This window comes from Puma concolor, chromosome B4, assembly GCF_028749965.1.
Source record: "Puma concolor isolate L17-30 chromosome B4, mPumCon1.1.hap2, whole genome shotgun sequence".
NCBI classification, from domain to species: Eukaryota; Metazoa; Chordata; class Mammalia; order Carnivora; family Felidae; genus Puma; species Puma concolor.
The window spans coordinates 111,078,147-111,091,257 of NC_141673.1; the positions used below are offsets into that span (position 1 = coordinate 111,078,147).

The 13,111-nt window shown below is 44.0% G+C and overlaps 1 protein-coding gene across 4 annotated transcripts in view; it reads right to left on the bottom strand.

Annotated features, from left to right (window-relative positions):
* CCNY (cyclin Y) overlaps positions 1-13,111 on the bottom strand; it is a 331,491-nt gene that overhangs the window by 231,179 nt on the left and 87,201 nt on the right. Inside the window, exon 1 of one of the 4 annotated variants that reach the window (XM_086714586.1) lies at positions 5,918-6,384. The exons of the other annotated variants lie outside the window; for them this stretch is intronic. Within the exon in view, the coding sequence (XP_086570712.1) occupies positions 5,918-6,071 (154 nt within the window). The 5' untranslated portion in view covers positions 6,072-6,384. Of the gene's footprint in view, positions 1-5,917; positions 6,385-13,111 lie in introns of those variants that run through there. 4 annotated transcript variants of the gene reach the window in all.

A 13,111-nucleotide genomic window follows, 5' to 3' on the forward strand; every position in this document is an offset into this window, starting at 1 on the left:
TCTTTCCTAGATACCAACAAAATTTAATCTTTGTGTTGGTTTCATCCAACCAGAAATGTGAAAGTAATTTGTCTCCTTAAGATAACAGAGACAATCAGCTTTGTAGAAAAGGGTGAAAAAATTTACCATTCAACAAAATCATTTAATCTTTCACTCCTCTCAAAAAGCAGGCAGAAAAGTAAAAATCCTAATCACAAAGTATTGTCAACCCAAAGAATACAGACAATGAACGAATGATGGGCTAGGCATGGGAAGAGGGGGGCCAGATTTTAGACCCAGGTCACTCCCTACTTAGCTGTCACAGGGCAGTTGAGAGGTGGAGCTTTAGCAAGTGACAGCAGATTGAATCCCAACTCTGCCATTAACTAGCTATGAAAACTTGAGCAAATTTCTTAACCTGTGAGTCTCAATTTCCTCTTCTGTAAAATAGAGAGAAAGATATAAAGATTTTTAAAAATACAGATCAAGTAATCAGCACAGCACTTGGCCCAAAGTTAACACATAGTAAATTCTACTGCCCTTGTCCATGACTGGCATAACCTGGGCAAGAGACAGCACCTCTCCAAATTTCAGTTTCCTTATCCGTAAAATGAGGGTGGGCAGCAGTGACTCCATGATTCTAAAATAGAGAGGAAAATAAGTGTAGTAGAGGTCATGGAATCATCATAGTGCTTTGGAGAACAGCACTCTCAGCAAACCTTTAAAGTGTACCTCTCCACATTGCCTAATATGCATCAGGCCATGCTTGATCAGGGTGTCTTCCCAAGTCTTACAAGCAGTGCAGCTAATAAATCTTAGCCTGGAATGAAAGTCCAGGTATAGTTTTGCTAATCAGGCTGGAAATGGTAAGTGGGTCTGAGACACAAGAAAAATGAAGCCAAAGAGATGAGGCTGCAGATAGCCAAAAAAAAAAAAACAAAAAAAAAAAAAACAAAAAAAAAACCAAGAATAATTTAAGCTAATACTATAACAGGTGCTTAGATCTTAAATTGCTCTTTTGTCTCCCCACCCTTGTAACAGTGAGAGCACTTTTTCCAGTCATCTTTCCCATACCGAGGATGAGCCCCTTAGGCTTCTAGCTTCTCTGACTATGGGAAGTGAAAACATCATTTGCTGTATATCCTAGAATACAGTTCATGTTTAATAAAGAAAATCACCATGAGTGGCTATGTTCATAATTGCATATGTTCATGTAGTACTTTTTGGTTTATTATGCATTTTGGCCTCATGTTGATCTTTAAGGATGGAAAGCCACCGCTAAAGCCATTCATCTGAAGAGATAAGGAAAAAAAGATTAAATATATCACATTGTTAAGCAGACTTCCATTAGCCATAGTTTATTTCAGTTTAGGTTTTTTTTTTCTTTTGTATGCTTTCTTTGTTATGTTTTCTTTCTTTTCTTTTTTAAGTTTACTTATTTTGAGAGAGAAAGAGGCAGAGAGAGAGAAAGATAATCCCAAGCAGGCTCCACACCATCAGTGCAGAGCCCGATGCAGGGCTCGAACTCCTGGAACCGTGAGATCATGACCTGAGATGAAATCAAGAGTTGGACGCTTAACCGACTGAGCCACCCAGATGCCCCACTTTAAAACCTTTCTTAAGTTTCATTTTCCGGATTTTGCCATACCTGCTACCTCTCAGGTCAAAACACAAACAAAACCAAAAAGTTTCATATCCACTCTACTTTCATTATTACAAGTCTTGTCATTCTCTATTTCCCTCCTATGCTTCTCATGCAATAAATATTCAAGATGATACTCTGACTCCGATGTCTTGAAGTTGCTGGCTTCACTCATTCATTCAAACAAAGAGTGTCTTCAGGGCAGCAGGCACTTGGGTTACATCAGTGAACAAAATGAAAATCTTCTAGTAAAACTTAAATACTAACAGACAGAAATAGTTGTTATGACATATGTATATAAATATTTATAATGCACATTATAGGTGATATGGAAGAAAAACAGTAATTCAGAGAATGTGTACCAGGATTGCTGATGGGGTAACAGGAGAGATGTTAAATGCAGGCCCATCAGGAAGGCTTCACTGAAAAGGTGAGGCTTGAACCAAGACTGAAGGCAGTTGAGAGAGTTAGCCAAGAAGAAACACAGAGAAAAACATTCCAGGCAGAGGGACAGAGCAAAGGCCCTAGGGTGAGAACATGTCAGGTTTATTCAAAAACCAGCACTGAAGGAGGCCCATGTGGCTTGTGTGAGCTAGCAAGTAAGCCAGGAAGCAGGAAGATCACACAGGGCCTTGAAGTCTATTATAACGACTCCATGGTAAAAGTCCATTGTAAAGTTCTTATTTGATGTGGAATAAGGAATCACTCAGTTTTTGAGCAAAGGAGTCACATGCTAGTTTTTTTGTTTGCTTGTTTGTTTTTAAAGGATCTCACCATGGCTGCTGTGTTGAGAACAGACTGTAGTGGGCAAGGGTAGAAGCAGGGAGACCAGTTAGGTGGCTTAGCTCAGAAGAGCAGCAGGAGAGGTTTTGAGAGCAGTTAGATTCTGGATATATTTTGAAGGTTGAGGGCCATTCTTTCCTAACAGATTAGATACAGAATAATAGAGAAATTGGCTTGTCAAAGAAGACAACTGATCTACAAAGGATGAAACTGCTAGCAATCATTTTGAGGCAAAACCCTAAATTGACACTTTGGTACAGATGTTACAGGCATCCTGTTCTACTTTCCTCGGTCTCATCAAATCTCAAATTCTCTTTAAATCCACCCCTCTTTCTCTCCTCCCACAGAAATAATCTAATTAGAGAAGGGCACTCTACTGCAGATAGATGATATTTCCTCTGAGAAACTGTGGCTATGACTGCAAAGACAGACACCCTGCCCCAGGCTATCCAAGCAACAATGGAAAGTTTCCATGTGTCATGTACTGGCTGTATGACTTTGGGCAAGTCATTTCTCCTCTCTCTGCCTCATTCTTTTGTCTTAAAGTTAATACTATCCACAGGGTTATTGTGAGTATTAAAAGAATGCATAGATATCAAGCAGTTAGAGCAGCATCTGACACAGAGTACACAATATATAAGGAGTACAATTATTACTGTCACTGTCATTAAGTCTTTCTGTTATTTCTCAGTCTCAGAATAATTTTATGAGAAATAATATCTACAGAGCTGATGAGTCTAATATGTATTATTCCAAAAACATGAATAATCTAACACTAAGGTACTGAGTACAGGGCAAGTTGCTGGTAGGTGTCATAGAAGCCTAACTGCCCTAACTCAGTCACTAAAACAGTACAGGACAAATATTACCCATTGTGTGTTTTAGGCAAGGAAAACATGGATTCATACCTCATGTCTCTGTGATTTTAAGAAGCTGACCTATCACAGAAGCCCCATGAACTTCTCTGAACTTTTCAACTCTAGTTGTCTGAGATGTCTTAAGGGATATAAAGATGGTATCTAAGCACTTCAGCTTTTGTTACATACCAGAATCAAGAATGTTTCAGCTGTGGTTTTAAAGTGTTCACTAATCATCTAGCAATATAATTCAGAACTTAAAATCTGTATCTATTTCTAAATGCTACTTAACTTAAATCTGTTCTCTTCTCCCAGCTTCTGATACTGAATGAATATCTATGGGAAATGCCACCGAACAACAGGTAACACTTTCAAGACTTATCCAGCCTGGGATTCTCAATCCTACCTGCATCTTAGAATTACCTGGAGAGCTTTAAACATATTAATGCCAACGCCCACGCCTAGATCTCTGGTGTAATTGAAACCAACATTGAGAACTATGGATAGGCAAATCCTATAAGTATTACTTATTGAACGGGAGAGACAAAGAGAGTATTGTTTAAATAGTAAATTAATATATCTGGATTTAAACTAGCATCATCTGGGGTGAGTTCTGGGATGGGAAGAAACTACTAACCTAGATTAGAAATCTTCTTAAACTGCCCCAGAGTCTCTTACACTACCCTGAACTTCCAAAACAAGAGGTGGTAATCTTCCATATGTTTTCTCAAAAATGACTTGATGACCAAAACTCAGTTTTCTTGCAAATGAAAGAACACACAATACTATTCTATTTTCCTTTGGCAAAATCCTTCCAAGACTTAGTGCCAAATAAATGGTTATAATTACTATTTTTCTCCATTTCCTTATTATAGTCAATAATAGTATATAGCTTGCCTTTAAGAAGTATGAATCTTCCTTTCATCTCTATTTTTCAATTCATTATCTAAAACATAAAGCCTCTTCTCAGTAATAGTGCATAACATGGAGAAATTATTTCCAAATGTTTTTGCCTGTCAGCATTGTATAAGACTGGGTAATAGCTTTCTATAATAAACTCATTCATTCATTCACTCCTTTAAAATACAATACTTACTAAATCTTTACTATACACTAGAAATGACATTTCTTTCAGCTGCTTAGATCATACCAGTGATCAAGACAGATCAGACCTGAATATTCTTCTAGATGCCTTTAAATGCATAAAATTAAAGTAGAACTATAGGGCAAAGACATCTAAATAATAGGTTAAGATAATGGAAATCTAATATAACTACACTACAAATACCATATGGAACCCTAATTTACTAAATGTCTACTATAAACCAGATGTTATATTAGTCCCTTTAATATATGGTATTCATTTAATAAAACTGCTGTCCAGTAGAGATGACATTACTATTTAGAAGAAATTAAAAGAGGCTAAACAGTGAGAAAATTCTTTCTTTTAGCAGTTTAAATTTGGCTTTCCACATTAGAGGAAATTCTACATCCCAAAGCTGTCAAGAATGACTTGTGACAGAGTGGTTGTCAATTCATTTCAACAAAAAAATTTTTCATCTTAGTTCAACTACATCAACTGTGAGATTTGGGGGGCTTAAAAAAAAAAAGAAATAATCACATTGTCATAAGAATATGTTACCAATTTCACATTTTTTTAAGTTTTTTATGTAAACTGTGTTTCAAGCATAATGCATAAACTACCTATCCATAGATATTAAGCCACGCAGCTTAAGGATAACTTAGTATTAACAAATATACTGAGACCAATAAAATACATTAAACATCACTAGGTACAGTGATGAATCCTTTAACTTCCTTTACAAACACTAGTCCAAACCAAACGTCACTCAGCTCAATCAGAAATCTATAGGACTGTAATTCCACCCCAAGGAAAAACTGGGTGACAACCCAAAGCTGTCTTCAAACCATTCTAATAATAATCTAGTTTTGTTTTTTGTGTTTTTTTAATTATTCGTGTGAAGCTATCCAATCCTACACGACCCTCCCCCCAAAAAAAAAATCTTTTTTTTTTTTTAAGTTTTTAACGGAAATAGGGAACTGCCAATTGGGGTCAATTTATAAGTTTCCGGGGAAAGCTGATACATGCCAACCCTGTTAACTAACTCTAGGTACAGACTGATTCCAAAACGGGATTCACTCCTTCCTCATTTAAACCAAGGATCATCCATTCCCTTCGCCTTTTAAAGGACAAACGAGCTCACTCTGATCGTGCACAACTTGGCTTGTAGCTACGTTCAGACAGTGCCTGGAACGCAGGCTTTCGGGCCGCCCCCGCCCCAGAACTGGCCGCTCAAGTCTGGACGAGGGCCAGCTCCTGTCACCTCGCGACCTGCACCCCTCTGCCCCCACGGTACTCCCGAGCCGCCCGCCGGCAAAGTTTCCCCGCCGCTCACTCGGGGGTACATCCGAGGGGGCCACTCGGGGTCGAGAGGACCCCGAGCTCCCGGGTTACGGAGACGAAGACATCGTCCTGCCCTGGTTACAGAAGCAGGCTGAGAAAGCAAAAGCAGCCTCGGCCATACAGACGCCCGGTTGTGCAGGCAGAGCACCGCGGATGCAGGCGGGGTGCGGGGACGTCAGAAGGGGGCTCAGCGAGGTCCCCGCCCCGCCACCCGGACTCGCCCGCACTCACCGTCGATGTTCTCCCGGTCGCTTATGTGCTGCAGGTTGCAGCCCGTGTCCTCGCGGCTCAGGTCCGTGTCGGGCCGATAGGACTCCAGTCGGGAGTGGGCATTCCTCCGGAGCTTGGGGCTGGACGACACGCAGCACGAGGTAGTGTTCCCCATCTTCGGTGGCCCCCCGACTCCTGCTGCTCTCGCCTTCCTCCCCGTCCCCGGGCGCGGGGCGCGGGCGGCGGGGGCGTGAAGGGGAGGCCCGCCCGCCCGCCGCCGCGGGAGGGGGCGGAAGCCGCGGCCGGCCCCCGGGTCAGCAGCAGCGGCGGCGGCGGCGGGGCCTCGCCATGGGCGGTGGCGGCGGCGGCGACGAGCGGGCGGCGGCCCCGGCTCCCCAGGCTCTCCCTCGGCCTTCGCGCGCGCCCGCCCTGGCCCGGCGGGCCTGTCTGCGGCGGAGGAGCGCTCGGGTCCGCGCGACTGCGGCCGCCGAGCCTAGCTCACCCCGCCGCGGCCATGGCGGGCGGCGCCGCGCAGGCCGCCTCCCCCCTGCGCTTCCCGGTCGGCCCCCGGGTCCCCGGCGGCGGCGCTGGCCTCCGCAAGAGGTTCCGGTTCAAGCGGGGGAGACGCGTGTCCGCGCGGGGCGGAAGAGCTGGCGGGCGGACGTGGGCACGGCCCTCAAGCCCCGCGCAGCGAGGCGCGGTGCTGCCCGCGAGGATGCTCGGGCGCCCTCCCCCGCCGCAGCCCCCGCCCCGCCCCGTCGCCGCCTCTTCCCTCTGCCCTGGAAGCAGATCGGCGGCCGAAGAGGGAGGTCCCGTGCCGGCGCGGCCGCGCGCGAATGTGGGGTCGGGACCTGGGGCCGCGCCTCACGCAGGCAGGCGTGAGGAGCCGCAGTCCACGCCGTTGGAAGTTTAGCGCCTCGGTGTCCTTACCCTCCCGGTCTCCGCGTCCTCCACCTCCCTCGGGCCTAACACTGGGACGAGAGGTGTGTGTGTGGCGGGCCTGCGCCGCCCTGGGCCCGGCCGGGTCCCGGTAGTCCGCAAAGGGGCCGGAGCGAGCGGGGGCGCAGACAAGGAGCCGGAGGGGAGGGCGGGGGGCACGGGGTGGAGGAGGGCTGGGGTCGCGGCCGCCGCCCTGGGGTGATGGAGCCTGCGTGGCTCACACCCGGCAGGGGGCGGGGGGGGGGGGGGGGGCAGGGGGAAAGCTTTCTTTTCTCTTCTCTTCTCTTCTCTTCTCTTCTCTTCTCTTAAGCATTAAAAGGAAACTGGATGTTGATTTGGGACTTCTCACTTGTTGATGTTTGCCAGGATTTAGTGGCCTTGTATTAAGCGGTGAAATAATTCTTGGGGCCCCCTGGGTTACATTAATGTTGAATTAGCTGTAGAGTGCTTTGAGTTTCTAGGAAGTTAATGTGAAGTAGAGACAGATCACTTAACACCAGTTATCTTTCTTTACTTTTGAATGCTGTCGGGTTGTGTCCTGCCGCGACCAGTCTGACCTGAGGCATGTTAGAGTGCCTGGCTCACAGCAGAAGTTCAGGAAATCGAGGGCTCCATTCCCTCCCGACACCCCAGAAAGACCTTCTTGCCTCAAGAGCATAAGGTGGCAGAAATAAGCTCCCCACTCTTTTTCCAAGTAGTCAATGAAGAAGGCACGAGGAGACTCAGGGAAAAAATGGTTTTGAGCACAGAAAAATCTGGCACAACCTTCTTAATTTTATATATGAGGGAACTGAAGTCGGGAAAGATTAAGTGCCTTGATTTGCTCCACGTCTCAGTGCTAGTTAGTGACAGTTGCAAGTACTAAAAGGGAAGGAAAAGAGTAAGGGAACTAACACTTATGTAGCATCAGCAACGTGTTATCCAGTTAATGCTCTGAACGGGATTAATGCCATTTGTTGGGATCAGTAGCAGATGTCCTTGGAAAATAAATGGCATCAAAGTGCTGATGCTGACAGGATGAGAAAGGAACTGTAAAGGGAAGTTCCAATGAACTGCAGCCCTGAAAAGGTGGGTAAAGAGCAACAAGACACAATAATGCTCTTTATTAAAGCAGTTCTGACCGTTTTGCTTCCCAGGAAAGTTTGGGACATAACTGCAAGTCAGTGAATGCGTATATTCACATTTTCAAGGCCACAGTGTGTGGGTAAGATGGATGAAAATTGGGACAGGGGTTACCATATTGTCTGCTCTGATAGCTGTTTTATAATTTGGACATTATAAGCACCCAAATACTGAACCATATGTGTATGGCATATCCACTCATGCATATTAAATACTTTTCATTTAATTGCAGAATTTTTAGTATTTATATTAATGATATGGCTTGAAGGGGTTAATAGGAGAGACAGAATGCCATCTGCAAGCTTACTGTGCTGGCAGGTCATTCGGGAGTGTTAACTGAAAAGAGCCTCTGGAGGTGAGGGAAGACAGGACTAGGGGTAGAGATAGCCACAGATTTTTGGCCAAAGGATGGACAGCCACTGGTCAGCAGAGGTTTTTTGGTTCCCCACCTTCCCCATCCCCTCTTTGACATTCCTGCTATGTTCCCTTTAGGAGTGCACCTGTTGGGCTTATTCAAAAGTGTGACTTTTGGTCAACAACAGGCCCAGACCTAGTGCTAAATCCTCACCAGTGATTTACCTGAGTGCCACGCCCCCTGCCCCTCCCAACACACACATACCTCAACACAAACATACCTCCTCCACAGAGAGCTACCTCCTCTTTGACACACAATGAGACTTTAGAAGAGGTTGCAGAAGCAAGGTGATACCAAGATGATAATGAAATGTGTCATTTATTGAACATCTGTTAGAAGCCATGCTCTGTACTGTTTTTTTTTTTTTACATCCTCAGCCTATGCTGTTTCCCACATTTTACAAATCAAGACACTTTCTGATAATTAAACCCAAGATCAGACTACTGAGAAAAGGTGTAATCAGATTTGAACCTTGGTTCTTACTGTGAAGTCTATAAGGTCCCCTCTCAGTTGTACCCACCCCAACACCTCCTGCCCCCACCAGTAGGTATCACTGAGCAGGAAGGGAGGAGAGAAGCAGGTTAGAATAATGAGAGAAGAAATCTGCAAAGCTTTGGAGTGAAAAAGAGATTCTAGTGTTGCTTCTTCCCTTTTCTATTCTTTTTGAAGGAAGCTGGCAGTGACTGCTTAGGACTAGCTCTAGACTTGAAGAAGAGAGGGGAGCCTTATTTCTGTGGGCACCGCCCTTCTGACCAGAGTAAGTAGACATACAAGAAAGTTGAAGAGAAGCAAGAGAAGCGTATGCAGAAATAACATGTGCAGTTAGCCACAGCATCTTTGACATTGTGCCACGTGGGAATCTAAATGCAAGAACACTTCCTCAGTAGGGTAAATCTAGCCCAGGATTGGGCCAGAGGGAGAGAGAAAAGATGAGCACTGCAAGCCAAAACCCCTGTCCTCAACTCAGTCAGTTTGAGAAAATATCAACCTGCATCTACTCATAACCCACACTCTGCTCTTTAAGCAAAAACAATCATTTGGGCATTTTTCTTTCCTTCGGCTTTCGCTACGATGACTATTTAAGATTGTGGTCATTGTGAAGAGTTAAATATGGAACTTGGGTGAACAAGCTAAGTCAGTGCTCTTAAATTTTTTTTTTAGGAGTAGTAGCTTTTTTTGAACAAAATTTTCAATGGAACCACAGTATTTAAAACGTGATTGGGGGGCGCCTGGGTGGCGCAGTCGGTTAAGCGTCTGACTTCAGCCAGGTCACGATCTCGCGGTCCGTGAGTTTGAGCCCCGCGTCAGGCTCTGGGCTGATGGCTCAGAGCCTGGAGCCTGTTTCCGATTCTGTGTCTCCCTCTCTCTCTGCCCCTCCCCCGTTCATGCTCTGTCTCTCTCTGTCCCAAAAATAAATAAACGTTGAAAAAAAAAATTTTTTTTTTAAACGTGATTGGTATTAGTATTAATCTATAAAATCTACTTATAAAAAACTACTGAGAATAAGCTACCTTAATTGAATCAGATCTTCAGTCACACTTCTATCCATGAAATATGGATCAGTCACTTGGACAATGCCCTGAATCACCTCCTAGAATACAGAAAACACTGAGCCAAGTTAACCCAGGACCTGGACTTTTGGTCAAAAGAAGAAAAATGGGTAGAGTCTTGGGGGAAAAAAACCTTCTCAGAGTATATCTGCCCTTTCCTTATCACTTGGTAACCAGGTTTCTGTGTTAGTTACTCAACATTTGTGAGGCAGTTATGAAAAAACCCAGACCCTTTGTGGTACCACCAATGCTCTTCCTGTCACCCTCTTATTTTCTAGTGACCTCCACTGTAGATAAGGCCTCTCCCTAGTACTTGAAGGTAAGTAGTCTACAATGTAACCAGCTATTGGGGAAGTATTTGCTTTGATAGCCACTTGACCTTGACCAAGGTAGGTGATTCATTTATTGATAAAATATTTCTCAGAAGTGTACTGAGCCAGGCACCTTAGGGATACAAAAATGGTAAAATATAGTTCTTGCCCTTGAGAAATTCATCATCCAGTAAGGTAAAAAAATCAAAAGATCAGATGTAGAACATGTCCATCTGTGTGAGTGATTGTGGTCACTTAGTGGTAAAATCTGAAGAATGCCAAGACTATATATTAAGTAATTTTCTCCCCTGTGGATGCATGTAAAATTCCACCATAAGAGATTTATTCCTATGAAGTAAAGAATTTTACCCAGAGATTCTGTCAGAGTGAAAATTCCCACAAGCAATTAACAATGGCTAGTATATTTAAACACTAATGCCAAGTCTTTTGTACTAGAGTAACTGCCAGGAACAATATGTTGAGAAGGATTCTAAGGTCCTGTTTCCAGCCCAACAGGGAAGAATGCTGCCCTAAGGAAAGGAGGAGGAGGAGCAGGAGATAGCACTTGTGCCACATATTTCCTATCCATGAGTCAAACCTTTGTTTATGGAACAAATAATGAAGCCGGGGACAGACAGAGTCTTTGGGTTTCTGGGCAAAGGCCCACAGTGGAAACTGATAAATCAGTGGAAACTGATTTATCTACCACACAACTGAGAGTTCACCACCTGTCCCCAGGCTAACCAGCCTTAAGAAGTCTATTCTTTCTCTTGCCATTGCCAAACTCAATCTTTATTCTTCTGTGCTCAGCAGGAATAGAAATGGTAAAGGTATGTGCAATCTTTGAGAACTAGGATAAGGCAAATCCCAACATCTCACAGGGTTGGTCTGACTGGGAGAGGCTGTTACTTCTCTACTCAGGATCAGTCCTCCCATCTTCCCTTGTTATGGAATCCTCCATTTTGTGAGGACCAGCAGCATGCCCCCCTCAAAGATGACAGCTGGCCATGTGACTAGTTTGGCCAATGATATGAATCTTACAAGAAAGCTCTCTGGTGGTATTTCCTCTTTTGTTTCTTGGAATGTGGACACGGTGGCTGAAATTCTAGCCTGTGCTTTGTAATACCAACTGACCTTGAAGATGAAAGCCATGAACTAAGATCTGTCCCTGTATGCTTCTTTTACATGAAAGAAATAAACTATGTTGTATAAGCCACTGTTATTTTGCATTCCCAAGTAATGTGCAGCCAAATCTGATCCTGATTTGTTGAGGATCTGATATTATCCTTTGATAGAGTTTTATGTCTCTGTGTCAGCAGTTTTCACTCATTGGCCCCCAGAAAATGGGGATTCTGACCTACAACTGGGCAGTCATCATGTGTACTTGGCTGCCCATAGTAGAACGCAGTTTGGAATGGGAAAATGCAATAGGCAGGCTCGAGCCAAGGTAAGATTTTGTAGCAAAAAGAAGTTGTTCCTCCAAAAGGCAGATTAGTCCCCATGGAAATTGAAAGAATTAACTGCCTGATGCATTATTTTAATACAGCATTCTTTCAGTATTCCCAGAACTGGAACTGAGCATACTATGCTGTATGTGTGTCTTACAGACATACTGTGGTAGATATTAAAGATCCACCTGAGCCAGGAAATTAATTCTCTCCTGTTCAAAAAGTTTTTTCTGGACCTCTCTTCATGACTCCTCCACTGACTATTTGGAAAAAGGCTAGAAAGTTGGTTTCTGCTACCTTATATTCTTCCAAACACAGGCAAGAAGTCTTTCTAGTCAAAGATGGTTGGCACTGGGGATGTTGGAGGGGATTTCTCCCATGAGCCAGGCACTTTGCATACCTTTATGTTAGTTAACTGGCCTCACGTTAGACCCTGTTGCCAACATGACAAAAACCAGCAGCATTTTAAAAGTAAAATAAAGATAATTGATAAATTGTGTTAACTTATTGCCTGTACCTCACATTCATGATCTCGAGGGAACTTTAAACACTACAGCTATAATTCAACATTCAGACAGCCCTAGTGTCCCCAGGAGCAGCTGGGTAGATCCTGCTGAAGTGGGCAATCCTGTCACCTCCCTGCTTGAGGTTTGTCAATAGCCTCTCACTGGCTATAGAATAAAAACTCCACTCTGCCTGGCATTCAGGCCCACCTTTCTCCAGCCCATCAGCACTGTTCACAGTTAACAGGCCTGTCATTTTGGTCTCACTTTACTCGTGTGACCTCATTGCCTGAACACCTTTCCTCCTCTGCTGCCCAGCTCCACGTGTTTTTAATCCTTCTTAGCCTTCAAGGCCCAGCACAAGCACTGTTTTTTCTCAGTCCCTCATGCTGGAAACCATAAACTCACATAGGTTTTATCTAAAACCATCCATCTTTTCTAGTTGTTGTTTTTATGCATTAATTTCTTTTATCTTGCCTACTAAACTCTAAACTCCTAAAAGACACCCTGTTTGCTTCCCTGAATCTTCTTTGCAGCACTTTGCCACGTGCCTGGCATGTAGGAAGTGCTCAAGGACTATTTGTTACCTGATAAGAGGTTAGACAACCTGAACACGCTCCTTTTTTAACCCCCTCAGTCTTCTGGTACTTTTCTTTCTCTCCATCCTTTATTGTCAGCAAGGAAGGACCTACTGAACTGGAGGCAGGGAAAGGGGGTTGTGTTAGTGATGATTGTAGAAAGTCTTCACTGATAATTCCCTTTTATTGTGTGTTGAAATATTTGGGGAAATATTTCTTGCGTTGTAAAGCTTTTGAGATCCATAGAGATCTACAGGCAATAAAGTGTTTATTACCTTTTATGCCTTCTTGCAAATTAATTAGCCAGGAAAACAGCTTTATGAAATGAAGTTATGCTTTTCAGAGCCTG